The 16,846-nt window shown below is 42.0% G+C and overlaps 1 protein-coding gene across 1 annotated transcript in view; it reads left to right on the top strand.

Moving 5' to 3' along the window:
• Positions 1–16,157, top strand: part of LOC121550027 (vacuolar protein sorting-associated protein 41 homolog) — a 38,150-nt gene extending 21,993 nt beyond the window's left edge. The window contains exons 11-28 of the mRNA XM_041862090.1: positions 783–912; positions 1,066–1,181; positions 1,323–1,379; positions 11,915–11,976; positions 12,080–12,161; positions 12,350–12,442; positions 12,593–12,720; positions 12,856–13,000; positions 13,304–13,345; positions 13,432–13,482; positions 13,577–13,714; positions 13,888–13,942; positions 14,127–14,267; positions 14,368–14,504; positions 14,865–14,964; positions 15,072–15,116; positions 15,349–15,428; positions 15,550–16,157. Coding sequence (XP_041718024.1) covers positions 783–912; positions 1,066–1,181; positions 1,323–1,379; positions 11,915–11,976; positions 12,080–12,161; positions 12,350–12,442; positions 12,593–12,720; positions 12,856–13,000; positions 13,304–13,345; positions 13,432–13,482; positions 13,577–13,714; positions 13,888–13,942; positions 14,127–14,267; positions 14,368–14,504; positions 14,865–14,964; positions 15,072–15,116; positions 15,349–15,428; positions 15,550–15,630 — 1,683 coding nt within the window. The 3' untranslated portion in view covers positions 15,631–16,157. The remainder of the gene's footprint in view (positions 1–782; positions 913–1,065; positions 1,182–1,322; positions 1,380–11,914; positions 11,977–12,079; positions 12,162–12,349; positions 12,443–12,592; positions 12,721–12,855; positions 13,001–13,303; positions 13,346–13,431; positions 13,483–13,576; positions 13,715–13,887; positions 13,943–14,126; positions 14,268–14,367; positions 14,505–14,864; positions 14,965–15,071; positions 15,117–15,348; positions 15,429–15,549) is intronic.
• Positions 16,158–16,846: the final 689 nt, after the last annotated feature.

The raw sequence follows: 16,846 nt of genomic DNA, 5'->3' as shown, positions 1-16,846 counted from the left end.
GTGATTTTAAAACAGTTAGAGTTTAATGATTGTGATATGAGAACTGAGGATGGATCAACAACATTGTAGTTACTCCACAATACTAACCTAATTGACAGAGTGAAAAGAAGGATGCCTGTACAGAATAAACGTATTCCAAAATATGCTTCCTGTTTGCAACACTTAAGTAAAACTGCAAAAAAATTGGCAAAGAAATGTACGTTTTGTCTTGAGTACAAAGTGTTATGTTTGGGGCATATTTTCAAGCATGGTGGTGGCTGCATCATGTTATGGGTATGCTTGTCATCTGCAAGAATTAGGGAGATTTTTAGGATAAAAATAAACAGAATACAGCTATAAGCACAGGCAAAATCCTAGAGGAAAACCTGGTTCAGTCTGCTGGGAGACAAATTCACCTTTCAAGGGCAAATCTACACTGGAGTTGCTTACCAAGACGACATTGAATGTTCCTGAGTTACAGTTTTGACTTAAAGTACTTGAAGAATTAATATAATATTGTACAATCCAGGTGTGCAAAGCTCTTAAAAAACTCACAGCTGTAATCGCTGCCAAAGGTGTTTCTAATATTGACTCGGGGGTGAATGCTTATCTAATCAAGATATATTAGTGTTTTCGTTTTCATTAATAAAAATATATAAACATTTTTGTCCACTTTTAAGAGTATTTTGAGTAGATAATAAACAAAAATGACAAATCCATTTCAATCCCACTTTGTAATAATACAGTTGAGTGTATATACTTTCTGAAGGCTCTGTATATGCCATTTGTGTATGTGAGATCAGGAGGAGGAGTTCAGAGCGCGGCCTTGTCTGGACATCATCCAGCCTCTTCCAGAGGGCTACGAGGAAATCTCATCAGATGCCCTGACCGTCCGCAACTTCCAGGAGAACGAGTGTCGAGACTACCGACTGGGTGAGCCAATCAGAAACGTCTCCCCGGCAAACACTACTCAGAGACACTCTGTATTTACAGATATTTCTAGCTACTATAAACTACTGTGCAGTATATATCATATACTAAAGATCATTCCAGCATTCTCTGTCCTGTACCTTCATGTGTCAACAGAACATTCCGAGGGAGAATCCCTCTTCTACATCATCAGCCCTAAAGACATTGTGGTGGCCAAAGAGAGAGACCAGGATGACCACATTGACTGGCTGCTGGACAAGAAGAAGTATGAGGTTGGTGTTATAATCATCCAATCAAGCAGACTTCATGTGGGGACTTCGTATTTTGCTGTGATATATCTTCTGTGTTCAGTAATAATGCGTTATACCTGTCGGCTGTTACCATGTTACCAAAACTTATTTTCTCTCTCACAGGAAGCTCTGATGGCTGCCGAGATCAGCTTCAAGAACATTAAACGCCATGAAGTCCAGGTGCTGTATAGGCATTGGACATCAAGTGCTGTTCCTACCTGGAAAAATGCTATTCCTTGCTATTCATGGGCTATTTCTACTCCTATTTTACCTACACGTACAGTACCAGTCAAAAGTTTGGACTCACCTACTCATTCAAGGGTTTTTCTTTATTTTTTACTATTTTCTACATTGTAGAATAATAGTAAAGACATCAAAACTATGAAATAACACATATGGAATCATGTAGTAACCAAAAAAGTGTTAAACAAATCAAAATATATTTTATATTTGAGATTCTTCAAAGTAGCCACCCTTTGCCTTGATGACAGCTTTGCACACTCTTGGCATTCTCGCAACCAACTTCACCTGGAATGCTTTTCCAACAGTCTTGAAGGAGTTCCCACATATGCTGAGCACTTGTTGGCTGCTTTTCCTTCACTCTGCTGTCCGACTCATCCAAAACCATCTCAATTGGGTCTGGGAATTGTGGAGGCCAGGTCATCAGATGCAGCACTCCATCACTCTCCTTCTTGGTAAAATAGCCCTTACACAGCCTGGAGGTGTGTTGGGTCATTGTCCTGTTGAAAAACAAATGATAGTCCCACTAAGCCCAAACCAGATGGGATGGCATATCGCTGCAGAATGCTGTGGTAGCCATGCTGGTTAAGTGTGCCTTGAATTCTAAATAAGGCAGTGTCACCAGCAAAGCACCCCCACACCATAACAGCTCCTCCTCCATGCTTTACGGTGGGAACTACACATGCGGAGATCATCGCGTCTCACAAAGACACGGCGGTTGGAACCAAAAATCTCCAATTTGGACTCCAGACCAAAGGACACATTTCCACCGGTCTAATGTCCATTGCTCGTGTTTCTTGGCCCATCAGGTCTCTTCTTATTGGTGTCCTTTAGTAGTGGTTTCTTTGCAGGAATTCGACCATGAAGTTCTGATTCACACAGTCCCCTCTGAACAGTTGATGTTGAGATGTGTCTGTGACTTGAACTCTGTGAAGCATTTACTTGGGTTGCAATTTCTGAGGCTGGTAACTCTATTGAACTTTTCCTCTGCAGCAGATGTAACTCTGGGTCTTCCATTCCTGTGGCGGTCCTCATGAGAGCCAGTTTCATCATAGCGCTTGATGGTTTTTGCGACTGCACTTGAAGAAACTTTCAAAGTTCTTGAAATGTTCCATATTGACTGACCTTGTGCAAAGCTGTCATCAATGCAAAGGGTGGATATTTGAAGAATCTGAAATCTCAAATATATTTTGATTTGTTTAACACTGTTTTGGTTACTACATGATTCCATATGTGTTATTTCATTGTTTTGATGTCTTCACTATTATTCTACAATGTAAAAAAATTGTAAAAATTAAGAAAAACCCTTGAATGAGTAGGTGTGTCCAAACTTTTGACTGGAAGTGTATGTATTTTACCAGATCACAACCCACTTCAGCAAATTAACAGTATGAATCTTACCTTTCCTACACCTTTCACCTTGCAAATACATACATATTGCTAACCCTAAACTGCAGAGAACACATCACCTGTGCGCCTGTCCCCTCATACAGGTTCTCTCATGTCTCACACTAGCTACAAACCATTTCCTCTTTTCTCTCTGTGCTGCAGTGGAAGAAGCCTCATTGGGTCTCTTTTTTTAGAACTAAAATAATCGGGTTACATTTGAAAATGTATTTCCTAGTCCAAGGAGCAAAGGTACACTACCGTTCAAAAGTTTGGGGTCAATTAGAAATGTCCTTGTTTTCCATGAAAACATACATGAAATTAGTTTGAATAGGAAATATAGCAAAATGCATAGGAAATGTAGTCATTGACAAGGTTAGAAATAATGATTTTTAATATAAATAATAATTGTGTCCTTCAAATGTTGCTTTTGTCAAAGAATTCTCCATTTGCTGCAGTTACAGCCTTGCAGACCTTTGGCATTCTAGTTGTCCATTTGTTGAGGTAATCTGAAGAGATTTCACCCAATGCTTCATGAAGCACCTCCCACATGTTGGATTGGCTTGATGGGCACTTCTTACGTACCATACGGTCAAGCTGCTCCCACAACAGCTCAATAGGGTTGAGATCCAGTGACTGTGCTGACCACTCCATTATAGACAGAATACCAGCTGACTGCTTCTTCCCTAAATAGTTATTGCATAGTTTCAAATCAAATCAAATCAAATTTTATTGGTCACATGCGCCGAATACAACAGGTGCAGACATTACAGTGAAATGCTTACTTACAGCCCTTAACCAAGAGTGCATTTATTTTAAACAAAAAAGTAAAAATAAAACAACAACAAAAAAAGTGTTGAGAAAAAAAGCTGTGCTTTGGGTCATTGTCCTGTTGTAGGAGGAAATTGGCTCCAATCAAGCGCCGTCCACAGGGTATGGAATGGCGTTGCAAAATGGAGTGAAAGCCTTCCTTACATTTACATTTTAGTCATTTAGCAGACGCTCTTATCCAGAGCGACTTACAGTTAGTGAGTGCATACATTTTTTTTCTCCTTTTTTTCCCTCATACTTCCTTCTTCAAGATCCCTTTTACCCTGTACAAATCTCCCACTTTACCACCACCAAAGCACCCCCAGACCATCACATTGCCTCCACCATGCTTGACAGATGGCATCAAGCACTCCTCCAGCATCTTTTCATTTGGTCTGCGTCTCACAAATGTTCTTCTCTGTGATCCGAACACCTCAAACTTTGATTTGTCTGTCCATAACACTTTTTCCAATCTTCCTCTGTCCAGTGTCTGTGTTCTTTTGCCCATCTTAATCTTTTATTTTTATTGGCCAGTCTGAGATATTCTGGTTAGAGACAGTTTGCGCTGTTCTGTGAAGGGAGTAGTACACAGCGTTGTACGAGATCTTCAGTTTCTTGGCAATTTCTCGCATGGAATAGCCTTCATTTCTCAGAACAAGAATAGACTGACGAGTCTCAGAAGAAAGTTATTTGTTTCTGGCCATTTTGAGCCTGTAATCGAACCCACAATTGCTGATGCTCCAGATACTCAACTAGTCTCAAGAAGGCCAGTTTTATTGATTCTTTAATCAGCACAACAGTTTTTCAGCTGTGCTAACATAATTGCAAAAGGGTTTTCTAATGATCAATTAGCCTTTTAAAATGATAAACTTGGATTAGCAAACACAACGTGCCATTGGAACACAGGACTGATGGTTGCTGATAATGGGCCTCTGTACGCCTATGTAGATATTCCATAAAAAATCAACCGTTTCCAGCTACAATAGCCATTTACAACATAAAAAATGTCTACACTGTATTTCTGATTAATTTGATGTTATTTTAATGGACAAAATAATTGCTTTTCTTTAAAAAACAAGGACATTTCTAAGTGACCCCAAACTTTTGAACAGTAGTGCACATCTAATTATGAACAGTTTGTATTGCTCTTTCTGGAATGCCATTGCTCCTTGGCAGTGGCGGCTCCTGAAAAAATTCTCAGGGGGGGCAATTTTTCTGATGATTTAGGTGACCTACACACATTTTAAAAAAGATATGTCCAGCAACAACATGAAGACAGGGGCAGCATATACAGTGGGGAAAAAAAGTATTTAGTCAGCCACCAATTGTGCAAGTTCTCCCACTTAAAAAGATGAGAGATGCCTGTAATTTTCATCATAGGTACACGTCAACTATGACAGACAAATTGAGGAAGAAAAATCCAGAAAATCACATTGTAGGATTTTTAATGAATTTATTTGCAAATTATGGTGGAAAATAAGTATTTGGTCACCTACAAACAAGCAAGATTTCTGGCTCTCACAGACCTGTAACTTCTTCTTTAAGAGGCTCCTCTGTCCTCCCCTCGTTACCTGTATTAATGGCACCTGTTTGAACTTGTTATCAGTATAAAAGACACCTGTCCACAACCTCAAACAGTCACACTCCAAACTCCACTATGGCCAAGACCAAAGAGCTGTCAAAGGACACCAGAAACAAAATTGTAGACCTGCACCAGGCTGGGAAGACTGAATCTGCAATAGGTAAGCAGCTTGGTTTGTAGAAATCAACTGTGGGAGCAATTATTAGGAAATGGAAGACATACAACACCACTGATAATCTCCCTCGATCTGGGGCTCCACGCAAGATCTCACCCCGTGGGGTCAAAATGATCACAAGAACGGTGAGCAAAAATCCCAGAACCACACGGGGGACCTAGTGAATGACCTGCAGAGAGCTGGGACCAAAGCAACAAAGCCTACCATCAGTAACACACTACGCCGCCAGGGACTCAAATCCTGCTCCCCCTGCTTAAGCCAGTACATGTCCAGGCCCGTCTGAAGTTTGCTAGAGTGCATTTGGATGATCCAGAAGAGGATTGGGAGAATGTCATATGGTCAGATGAAACCAAAATATAACTTTTTGGTAAAAACTCAACTCGTCGTGTTTGGAGTACAAAGAATGCTGAGTTGCATCCAAAGAACACCATACCTACTGTGAAGCATGGGGGTGGAAACATCATGCTTTGGGTCTGTTTTTCTGCAAAGGGACCAGGACGACTGATCCGTGTAAAGGAAAGAATGAATGGGGCCATGTATCTTGAGATTTTGAGTGAAAACCTCCTTCCATCAGCAAGGGCATTGAAGATGAAACGTGGCTGGGTCTTTCAGCATGACAATGATCCCAAACACACCGCCCGGGCAACGAAGGAGTGGCTTCGTAAGAAGCATTTCAAGGTCCTGGAGTGGCCTAGCCAGTCTCCAGATCTCAACCCCATAGAAAATCTTTGGAGGGAGTTGAAAATCCGTGTTGCCCAGTGACAGCCCCAAAACATCACTGCTCTAGAGGAGATCTGCATGGAGGAATGGGCCAAAATACCAGCAACAGTGTGTGAAAACCTTGTGAAGACTTACAGAAAACGTTTGACCTGTGTCATTGCCAACAAAGGGTATATAACAAAGTATTGAGAAACTTTTGTTATTGACCAAATACTTATTTTCCACCATAATTTGCAAATAAATTCATTAAAAATCCTACAATGTGATTTTCTGGAATTCCTTTTCTCATTTTGTCTGTCATAGTTGACGTGTACCTATGATGAAAATTACAGGCCTCTCTCATCTTTTTAAGTGGGAGAACTTGCACAATTGGTGGCTGACTAAATACTTTTTTTCCCCACTGTAAGTCAATACCATGACTGATCAAAACTCGTTCTCATGGCTTTCTGATCCCTCTGCAACAGACATATGGTGCGCAATAAAATCAAAGTATCGAATCGCAATACGTATAGAATCATGAGACTCGCAATGCATATATCTTATCGTGAGGTTCCTGGCAATTCCCAGCCCAAGTTCATTTGCCACAACAAATCTCTTCGCTAGCAAACGCGATGTCTTCTCCAAAACGGCAATGTGTCTCCAGCAATGTTTACTTTTTTGACGTTCTATGGCATCTCCACTTTCCAAGCATATATGACCACATGTAATATTTTGGTAAGTGATGCAAATAGTGAACTATGTAGGGCCAGGATGTAAAATATATGTAGCTGCAGCAATTTCTCTTATCTGATATGGTAAGTAATGGGGCTTAATGTATAGCTCCCTAACAGTTTGACGAACGGGTCCGTGCACGCGATTCCAGATATCTTTACCTCTGAATAAACTGCCTTTATTATACCATATCCACCCTGTCCAAAGTCTCTACTTGGTCTCAGTTCTCCAGTAAACTTGTGATTATCAACACTAACCTCATCGTTGTGGCGGCGGACAGCTAGCCTGTATCCCTCATCCAGTTGAGTGGCAATGTTATTTTTTCGTTCGTACCAATTTTTGGAAAATCCTCGGGTGTAGGACTTTCCGCCTTTAGTAGAAACCTGTTGAATTATTAAATTTGGTCTGGGAGGTCCTAATTGTTTCGTTGCCAATTTATCTTCATTTGTTCGCCGACAAAAAGGAACTTCTTTCAAAGACACAATCGAGTTGGACTGAAGCCTAGCCATTTTGATAGTAGTGAATTGATTGAGGCTGCTACCCGGTCTTTTCTTAGTTACGTTCATTCATGGTTACGTTACGTATGACGAAAGCGCGTAAGTGCAAGCCCTCAGACACCCATAGAGATTGTATTGAAAGCTCTGAAATTTGAAAAAAATAGATTTTACATGGGAGTCTATGACAGACTTCTGGGCGATTTTCAACCTGACTGAAATCGCCCCAAAAGTGGGGGGGCCATTTGAAGCACGACTTTACCCTGATTGGACATTTAGTGGCACTGTGGCAGATCAGGCGTCTAGATTACAACACTGATAACTACTGTTGCCGTGATATAATTGATTAGAAAACAAATCCCTTCCTTTTCCCGTTTGGCAGTGCGTCGCCCATATCGCCCTATTGAACACACCGCCCCTGCTCCTTGGATGGAAGGCTAGACTTCTTTAAAAAACGATTCTATGTTTTTCAAACCATATCCTAACTTACTCACAAGCATTTTATGGGTTAAAAAAAAACTTTGAGCTAGTCAACCTTTACTGTGTTTCACCCATTTACTTAATGGGGTGACCCCTAGTATCAAATCAAATTTTATTTGCCACATGCGCTGAATACAACAGGTGTAGACATTACAGTGAATTGCTTACTTACAAGCCCTTAACCAACAATGCATACAAGTGTTTAGTAAAAAAAATTAAAGCAAATAACTAAAGAGCAGCAGTAAAATAAAATAACAGTAGGGAGGCTATACACAGGGGGGTACCGGTGCAGAGTCAGGGCACCGCCAAGTCGAGGTAATATGTACATGTGGGTAGAGTTAAAGTGACTATGCATAAATAATAGACAGAGTAGCAGCAGCGTAAAAGAGGGGGGTGGGGGGGCAGTGCAAATAGTCAGGGTAGCAATGATTAGCTGTTCAGGAGTCTTATGGCTTAGGGGTAGAAGCTGTTGAGAAGCCTTTTGGACCTAGACTTGGCGCTTCGGTACCGCTTGCTGTGCCGTAGCAGAGAGAACAGTCTATGACTAAGGTGGCTGGAGTCTTTGACAATTTTGAGGGCCTTCTTCTGGTATAGAGGTCCTGGATGGCAGGAAGCTTGGCCCCAGTGATATACTGGGCCGTACGCACTACCCTCTGAAGTGCCTTGTGGTCAGAGGCCGAGCAGTTGCCATACCAGGCGGTGATGCAACCAGTCAGGATGCTCTCAATGGTGCAGCTGTAGAACTTTTTGAGGATCTAAGGACCTATGCCAAATCTTCAGTCTCCTGAGGGGGAATAGGCTTTGTCGTGCTCTCTTCACGACTGTCTTGGTGTGTTTGGACCATGATAGTTCGTTGGTGATGTGGACACCAAGGAACTTGAAGCTCTCAACCTGTTCCACTACAGCCCCGTCAATGAGAATGGGGCGTGCTCAGTCCTCTTTTTTTTCCTGTAGTCCACAATCATCTCCTTTGTCTTGATCACGTTGAGGGAGAGGTTGTTATCCTGGCACCACACGGCCAGGTCTCGGATCTCCTCCCTATAGGCTGTCTCATCGTTGTCGGTGATCAGGCCTACCACTGTTGTGTCGTCAGCAAACTTAATGATGGCATTGGAGTCGTGCCTGGCCATGCAGTCATGGGTGAACAGGGAGTACAGGAGGGGACTGAGCACGCACCCCTGAGGGGCCCCCGTGTTGAGGATCAGCGTGGCAGATGTGTTGTTACCTACCCTTACCACCTGGGGGCGGCCCGTCAGGAAGTCCAGGATCCAGTTGCAGAGATAGGTGTTTAGTCCCAGGATCCTTAGCTTAGTGATGAGCTTTGAGGGCACTATGGTGTTAAACGCTGAGCTGTAGTCAATGAACAGCATTCTCACGTACATGTTCCTCTTGTCCAGGTGGGAAAGGGCAGTGTGGAGTGCAATAGAGATAGCATCATCTGTGGATCTGTTGGGGCGGTATGCAAATTGGAGTGGGTCTAGGGTTTCTGGGATAATGGTGTTGTTGTGAGCCATGACCAGCCTTTCAAAGCACTTCATGGCTACAGACGTGATTGGTAGTCATTTAGGAAGGTTATCTTAGTGTCTGCTTGAAACATGTTGGTATTACAGACTCAGTCAGGGACATGTTGAAAATGTCAGTGAAGACACTTGCCAGTTGGTCAGCACATGCTCGGAGTACACGTCCTGGTAATCCGTCTGGCCCTGCGGCCTTGTGAATGTTGACCTGCTTAAAGGTCTTACTCACATCGGCTACGGAAAGCGTGATCTCATTGTCATCCGGAACAGCTGGTGCTCTCATGCATGCTTCAGTGTTGCTTGCCTCTAAGCGAGCATATAAGTTATTTAGCTCGTCTGGTAGGCTTGTGTCACTAGGCAGCTCGCGGCTGTGCTTCCTTTTGTAGTCTGTAATAGTTTTCAAGCCCTGCCATATCCGACGAGTGTCAGAGCCAGTGTAGTACGATTCAGTCTTAGTCCGGTATTGACTCTTTGCCTGTTTGATGGTTAGTCGGAGGGCGTAGCGGGATTTCTTATAAGCGTCCGGGTTAGCGGCACCTCTACCCTTTAGCTCAGTGCGGATGTTGCCTGTAATCTATGGCTTCTGGTTGGGGTATGTACATACGGTCACTGTGGGGACGATGTCATCGATGCACTTATTGATGAAGCCAGTGACTGATGTGGTGTACTCCTCAATGCTATCTGAAGAATCCCGGAACATATTCCAGTCTGTGCTAGCAAAACAGTCCTGTAGCTTAGCATCTGTATCATCTGACCACTTTTTTATTAACCAAGCTTTAGTTTTTGCTTATAAGCAGGAATCAGGAGGATAGAGTTATGGTCAGATTTGCCAAATGGAGGGCGAGGTAGAGCTTTGTATGCGTCTCTGTGTGTGGAGTAAAGGTGGTCTAGAGTTTTTTTTCCCTCTGGTTGCACATTTAACATGCTGGTAGAAATTAGGTAGAACGGATTTAAGTTTCCCTGCATTAAAGTGTCCGGCCACTAGGAGCGCTGCCTCTGGATGAGCGTTTTCCTGTTTACTTATGGCCTTATACAGCTCATTGAGTGCAATCTTAATCGGTTTGTGGTGGTAGATAGACAGCTACGAAAAATATAGATAAAGTATCTTGGTAAATAGTGTGGTCTACATCTTATCATGAGATACTCTACCTCAGGCGAGCAAAACCTTGACACTTCCTTAGTATTAGATTTTGTGCACCAGCTTGATTTTACCATAGTGAGCTCCAAAAGTATTGGGAGAGTGAAACATTTTAATTGTTTGGGCTCTGTATTCCAGCACTTTGTATTTGAAATGATAAAATGACTGAGGTTAAAGTGCAGACTGACAGCTTTAATTTGAGGGTATTTTCATCCATATGGGTGAACCGTTTAGGAATGACTACACTTTCTGTACATAGTCCCCCCAGGTTAGGGTACTGAAAGTATTGGGACAAATTCACATATGTTCATTAAAGTACTAAAAAGTTGAGTATTTGGTCCTGTATTCATAGCACACAATGACTGCATCAAGCTTGTGACTCAAAACATTTGTTGGATGCATTTGCTGTTTGTTATGGTTGTGTTTCAGATTATTTTGTGCCCACTAGAAATTAATGGTAAATAATGTATTGTGTCATTTTGGAGTCACTTTTATTGTAAATAAGAATAGAATACAGTATGTTTCTCAACACTTCTACATTAATGTGGATGCTACCATGATTACAGATAATCCGGAATGAATCGTGAATAATGATGAGTGAGAAAGTTAGACGCACAAATATCATACCCCCCAAAAAAAAATGCTAACCTACCCAGTTATTTTAATGTTGAGCGATTAGCATGTCTTGGGGTTTTGATATTTGTACGTCTAACTTTCTCACTCATCATTATTCACGATTCAGTCAGGATTATCCGTAAGCATGGTAGCATCTACCAAATACGTAATGTTTTACTACTTTAATACACACACAAGTGAATTTGTCCCAATACTTTAGGTCCCCTAAAATGGGGGGGACTATGTACAAAACATTTTGTAATTTCTAACCGGTTCACCCGATATTGAATAAAGCTGACAGTCTGCACTTTAACCTCCATAGGAATTATCATTTTAAATCCAAAGTGCTGGAGTAGAGAACCAAAGAGACACAAAAAAGTGTCACTGTCCCAATACTTTTGGAGCTCACTGCATGTCTTCAAGCCTTGACACACTGCGACCCCTTAGTTGTCCATTTTTCTAATGAAAATCTAAGACCTCCATTACTTTCTTCACTTTAAGTTGGTTGGTGCTGTGGTTTTACAGGATTTCTTACATTTAAATTTTAGTCATTTAGCAGATGCTCTTATCCAGAGCGACTTACAGTTAGTGAGTGCATACATTTTTCATACTGGCCCCCCGTGGGAATCGAACCCACAACCCTGGCGTTGCAAGCGCCATGCTCTACCAACTGAGCTACAGGAGGCCTATTCTTGACATTAATAATGAGTTACAGATCTGAGGTCAAGGAAAAGAATGAAGTAGATTATTTAGTTTTTTTGGAAACAACATTTGATGAAATTACAGAGGATACAGTCCATTACTCATGTTGTGTTCCCTAATGGAGTGTCTTTTCTTTTGTAATCAGAAAATTGGAATGGCCTACATCAATCACCTGGTGGAGAAAGGTGACTATGACACCGCTGCCAGGTACTACAGTCTTTTTTAGTTATTTCAGTTGAGTGTTTCTTCTGCAAAATACCAGTATAAGTATGACTTATTTTCTCTCTTTCTCGTGTTCTCTTAAATCCAGGAAGTGTCAGAAGGTGCTGGGAAAAAACATGGAACTCTGGGAGAATGAGGTGTACAGGTTCAAAACCATTGGGCACTTGAAAGTGAGTCAGGCCACATTGTGACCTTGTGACGAATTATGGCATTAGAGACTTTGAGCAAGTTTTGGAAGTAACAATACTTTCAGTATTGCCCTCAGTATTAACTGTTGTTGTAATTCTCTGTATCGTTTTCCTTCCCTCCCATCTCTCTCCTTTTGTTTTCCCACCTCCTCATGTCTCTGCCTCTCCAGGCCATCAGTCAGTACTTGCCCAGGGGGGACCTGCGTCTCAGACCTGCCATCTATGAGATGATCTTACATGAGTTTCTAAAGTCGGACTATGAGGTATGTCTGTCTGTTCCTAATGGTCTGGTGGTCTTCTAACTGCCTTATATTATAACTCATATTATAACATGTACTTAAGAAGAACCAAATATAATAGCATTAAATATGAACTCATTTAACCAGCCTCTCTCTGCAACCTCTTTCTCCAAGGGCTTTGCCACGTTGATCCGTGAGTGGCCAGGAGAGCTCTACAATAACATGACCGTTGTTCAGGCAGTCACCGACCACCTCAAGAAGGACCCCACGAACAGCACCCTGCTCACCACACTGGCTGAACTGTGAGTGACTCTACACTGGCTTGACCATTTTGATTGACTTCATTACCTCTCAATTGCTGCAATGCTTATTTCCCTCTGATATATTGAGAGAGATATATAGTACCACTGAGCTGTGTGTTTCTTCCCTCCATGCAGGTATACATATGACCAGCGGTATGACCGAGCCCTGGAGATCTACCTGAGACTGAGGCATAAAGATGTTTACCAGCTGATCCACAAACACAACCTCTTCTCCTCCATAGAAGACAAGATTGTGCTCCTCATGGACTTTGATAAAGAGGTGGTTAGCAAGCACATGCACATTCTTTTGATAAAGTACACTCCTTGCTGTATCATAGGACCTTGCTACTGTATGTTATGTGTATAATTGTCCTTTACTTGAATAGTAATATCAACTTGCCTTTTTTAAAAGTCAGTCTTTGAGTGCTTTAAACTGTGCAAAAGTCATGGAAAACCTATATTTTGAGTCCTTGTGCCTCGTGCACACAGCTCTTATTGCATTTGGATTGTCTGACCACAAAGGTCATAAGTCACTTTGTGTCTCCTTGTCTGAAGAATGGCCTCTCTTTATTTGTGTTGTCAGAAAGCTGTCGACATGCTCCTGGATAACGAAGACAAAATATCGGTATGTGTACTTGGCTTCCCCTGATCTTTCTTGGAGAGTTTCAAATGAAAGCACATGCTGTTCGCTAATCATATTTCTGTCTACAGATTGACAGAGTGGTGGAGGAACTCGGGGACAGGCCTGAGCTGCTACACATTGTGAGGCACACTACGAGTTCTTTAGTGATTATAAGTTTTTTAATTTCCTATGATTTTCTTGATTTGAAAATTGTGTTTCACCTCCTTCTCTCAGTATCTCCACAAACTATTCAAGAGGGACCACCACAAGGGTCAGAGGTACCATGAGAGACAAATTGGCCTGTATGCTGAGTACGATCGGCCCAACCTGCTGCCATTCCTGAGAGACAGCATCCACTGCCCACTAGAAAAGGTACTGAGAGACACTTTCACACTGTGTGCGCAAATACAAATGTCCATGAAATACATTTATTCACATTTAGATGTATATTATCTGATCAAGTATGTCAGATGACGTTAGAAGAAGAATGAATAATCGTACTTGTAAAACTTGTGTGTTGTAACTGCCTTCCCTGTATTTTTTAGGCTCTGGAAATTTGTCAGGAGAGAAACTTTGTGGAGGAGACTGTCTTCCTGCTCAGTAAGTGTCCCCTTACAGTTTCTGTGACATTAATAATGTTCATGAATAAGCCATTATAACTGCTTTATAAATTGTTAGAAAGGCTTTTAGATATGGGGGCAAGCTGAACTAAACCTCCAGCCAGTCAGGTAACTAACTACATTTGGTCTGAGGAAACTGACCCACTGTAACTTGTCCCTCATAGGCAGGATGGGGAACTGTAGAAGGGCTCTTCAGATGATCATGGAGGAACTGGAGGATGTGGACAAGGCCATAGAGTTCGCCAAGGAGCAGGATGACGCCGAGCTGTGGGAGGATCTCATCTCGTATTCCATCGATAAGCCACGTAAGTCACGTGAATACAGAAGCACTTTCAAATGATCAGGTCTACTACATAGTGTTTCCACAGGTGTCATTTTAAGTTTCTGTCTTTTTCCTCTCTCAAGCCTTCATTACTGGTCTCCTCAATAACATTGGGACACACGTGGATCCCATTTTGCTCATCCACCGCATAAAGGAGGGCATGGAGATTCCTAACCTCAGAGACTCACTGGTCAAGATCCTACAAGACTACAACCTGCAGGTAGCCTAGCGGTTAGTGTTGGGCCAGTAACCGAAAGGTCACTAGTTCGAATCCCCGAGCCGACAAGGTGAAAAATCTGTCGACGTGCCCTTGAGCAAGGCACTTACCCCTAATTACTCCAGGGTTGCCGTTGATAATGGATGACCCTGGCCGTGACCCCACTCTCAGAGGCTGTCTCAGGGATAGTGGGATATGCAAAAAACACATTTCCAATTCACACATGAAATAGGACAAATATAAGCACCCACCAAATTGTATTATTATTATAGGTCAGAATATCAGCCATCACATAGTGTACCTAGAATATCACCGTAACAACAGCCTTGCCTCTTCTCGTAAAAGTTTTTGTTTCTCCCTCAGATCTTGCTCCGGGAGGGTTGTAAGAAGATCTTAGTGGCTGACTCGCTGTCACTGCTCCAAAAGATGCATAGGACTCAGATGAGAGGGGTCAGGGTGGATGGTGGGTAGTGATGTTTTGTGTGGAGTTGGAACATAACTACTTCGTTAAGCATTAGTTTTCATGTGTTTATTGTTTCATGTGTTTTGAAGTGTTGATTTATTTTTCAGAAGAGAACATATGTGAATCCTGTCATGCTTCAATATTACCATCAGGTGGGCTTGCCTTATTTAGCATTATAAAGTATAATGTTGCATATTCATATACAGTGTCTACACTTCAGTATTATAATTGGGATGCTTCTTACCATAATTACATTTGAAGCGATTCGAAACACCTCCATTCAGTTATGGCTCTAGCCATGAAACTCATCTGATTAGGCTTGCTGGTGAAGCTAGGTGTTTTAATGCAGAAGACGTACATTCATGTTTTGCTCCTTTGGCATAGATATGGCCCAGAACTTCAGTGTGGTGGTCTTCCACTGCAGACACATGTTCCACAAGGAGTGTTTACCTTCTCCTGGAACGGTAAGTATCAACCCCATCTCCTTTCATCCCCCTCTCATTCTCACTTCATATAGAGTATGGACGTTCAGATGAGAGCAGCAGACCAGTGTCTAATATGGCTTTTGCCTTTACCTTCTTTCAGATTCCTGGGGTCCAGTTTTGCAACATCTGCAGTGCGAAGCGGAGAGGGCCAGGAAGTGGGATACTGGAGATGAAGAAGTAACAGGAAATGCTCACCTTATCATGCCATCACTTCATCTTTCCCCAGTTGGAGTGAATGGCAATCTCTGGGTTGATAGATTTAAGCTTATTCCACTGTCACAGTGTGCGCTGTTGTATCAAATGCATAATATGTTGTTATATTAAAGGTAGACTCAGCGATATGACGTAGATGCAGAAAGTAAACAGCATAGTGGGTAAATTTCCACAACAACTAAGAGCATTGAAGGGCGAGGCTCAACTTCTCTGCTGGTTTGGTGCCCTGGCTACCAGGCTGTAACGGTGTGAAGCGAACCCGTGCACATGCAAAGAGACTGTGTGACTGTGTGAGAGCGAAGTCTTGCATCTTGCTCATCCCAATATTTGTGGTGCTGCCTGTGGCAACGTCATTTTACTGAGTCAACCTTTAACTGTTACTAAAATAAAATAGTATGCTGCACTATTTCCTCTTAATTCACTTCTTGCAATTTGCTTTGAACCTCAATGATCAATTAATTTAGGATTCCAAATAAAAGGCTTTTGAAATCTCAATGTGTGCAAGTGTGTTAAGTTATCTATAATTTTCACTCTAGCTCATTAAATAATATACTGTATGTAGTAATGGACCTTCTACAAGAATAACAAGACTTTTGGTTTTCAGTGACATTACATTTATTGGAAGGTATCACTTGTTTTATTGAGAAGGACTACACTCTGCTTAGAGAATGCAGCCCTGTCTACAGCATCTTCAAATAATATTTTAGTTGGATATCCTTTTCTTGTAGATCTGTCAAATGACTTTATGAAATGAGTAGCCCTTATAGCACTTTTCATGTGTATCTCTTAGATTTGATCAGTAGTGCTTTGAAAACTGAGCTACTGACAAAGAAGAACATTAAGACGAAGCAGCTGCTTTTGAAGTGGGATGCACTGCTGAGCGCTACATCCCAAGGCGTTTGTGCTGATTGTACGGAGATTGTGACAGCCGGTTAAATGGCGTCCCTTGAGAGGGCAAGAAGTGCAGTATTATCACAAGGAAACGTCTACTTGGAGGAGGAATGGAGGGAAAAAGCGAGGCAGAGGAGGTTTAAGAGGGAGAGGGAGGAAGAGGGTGAGCTTGAGTCGGTTAAAAATGGCAGAAAAAAGGGAGGTGATTTGTTAAAGAAGAATGGTAGAAAGAGTACGCAGAGTGAGCCCGAGTCTTGCATCGAGGGTCAGGATAAAGATGAGTCTGTGACAGT

This window comes from Coregonus clupeaformis, chromosome 34 (genome assembly GCF_020615455.1).
Source record: "Coregonus clupeaformis isolate EN_2021a chromosome 34, ASM2061545v1, whole genome shotgun sequence".
Taxonomy (NCBI): domain Eukaryota; kingdom Metazoa; phylum Chordata; class Actinopteri; order Salmoniformes; family Salmonidae; genus Coregonus; species Coregonus clupeaformis.
Note: the sequence above shows the minus strand (reverse complement) of the source record. Positions and strands in the feature narration are given on the sequence as shown.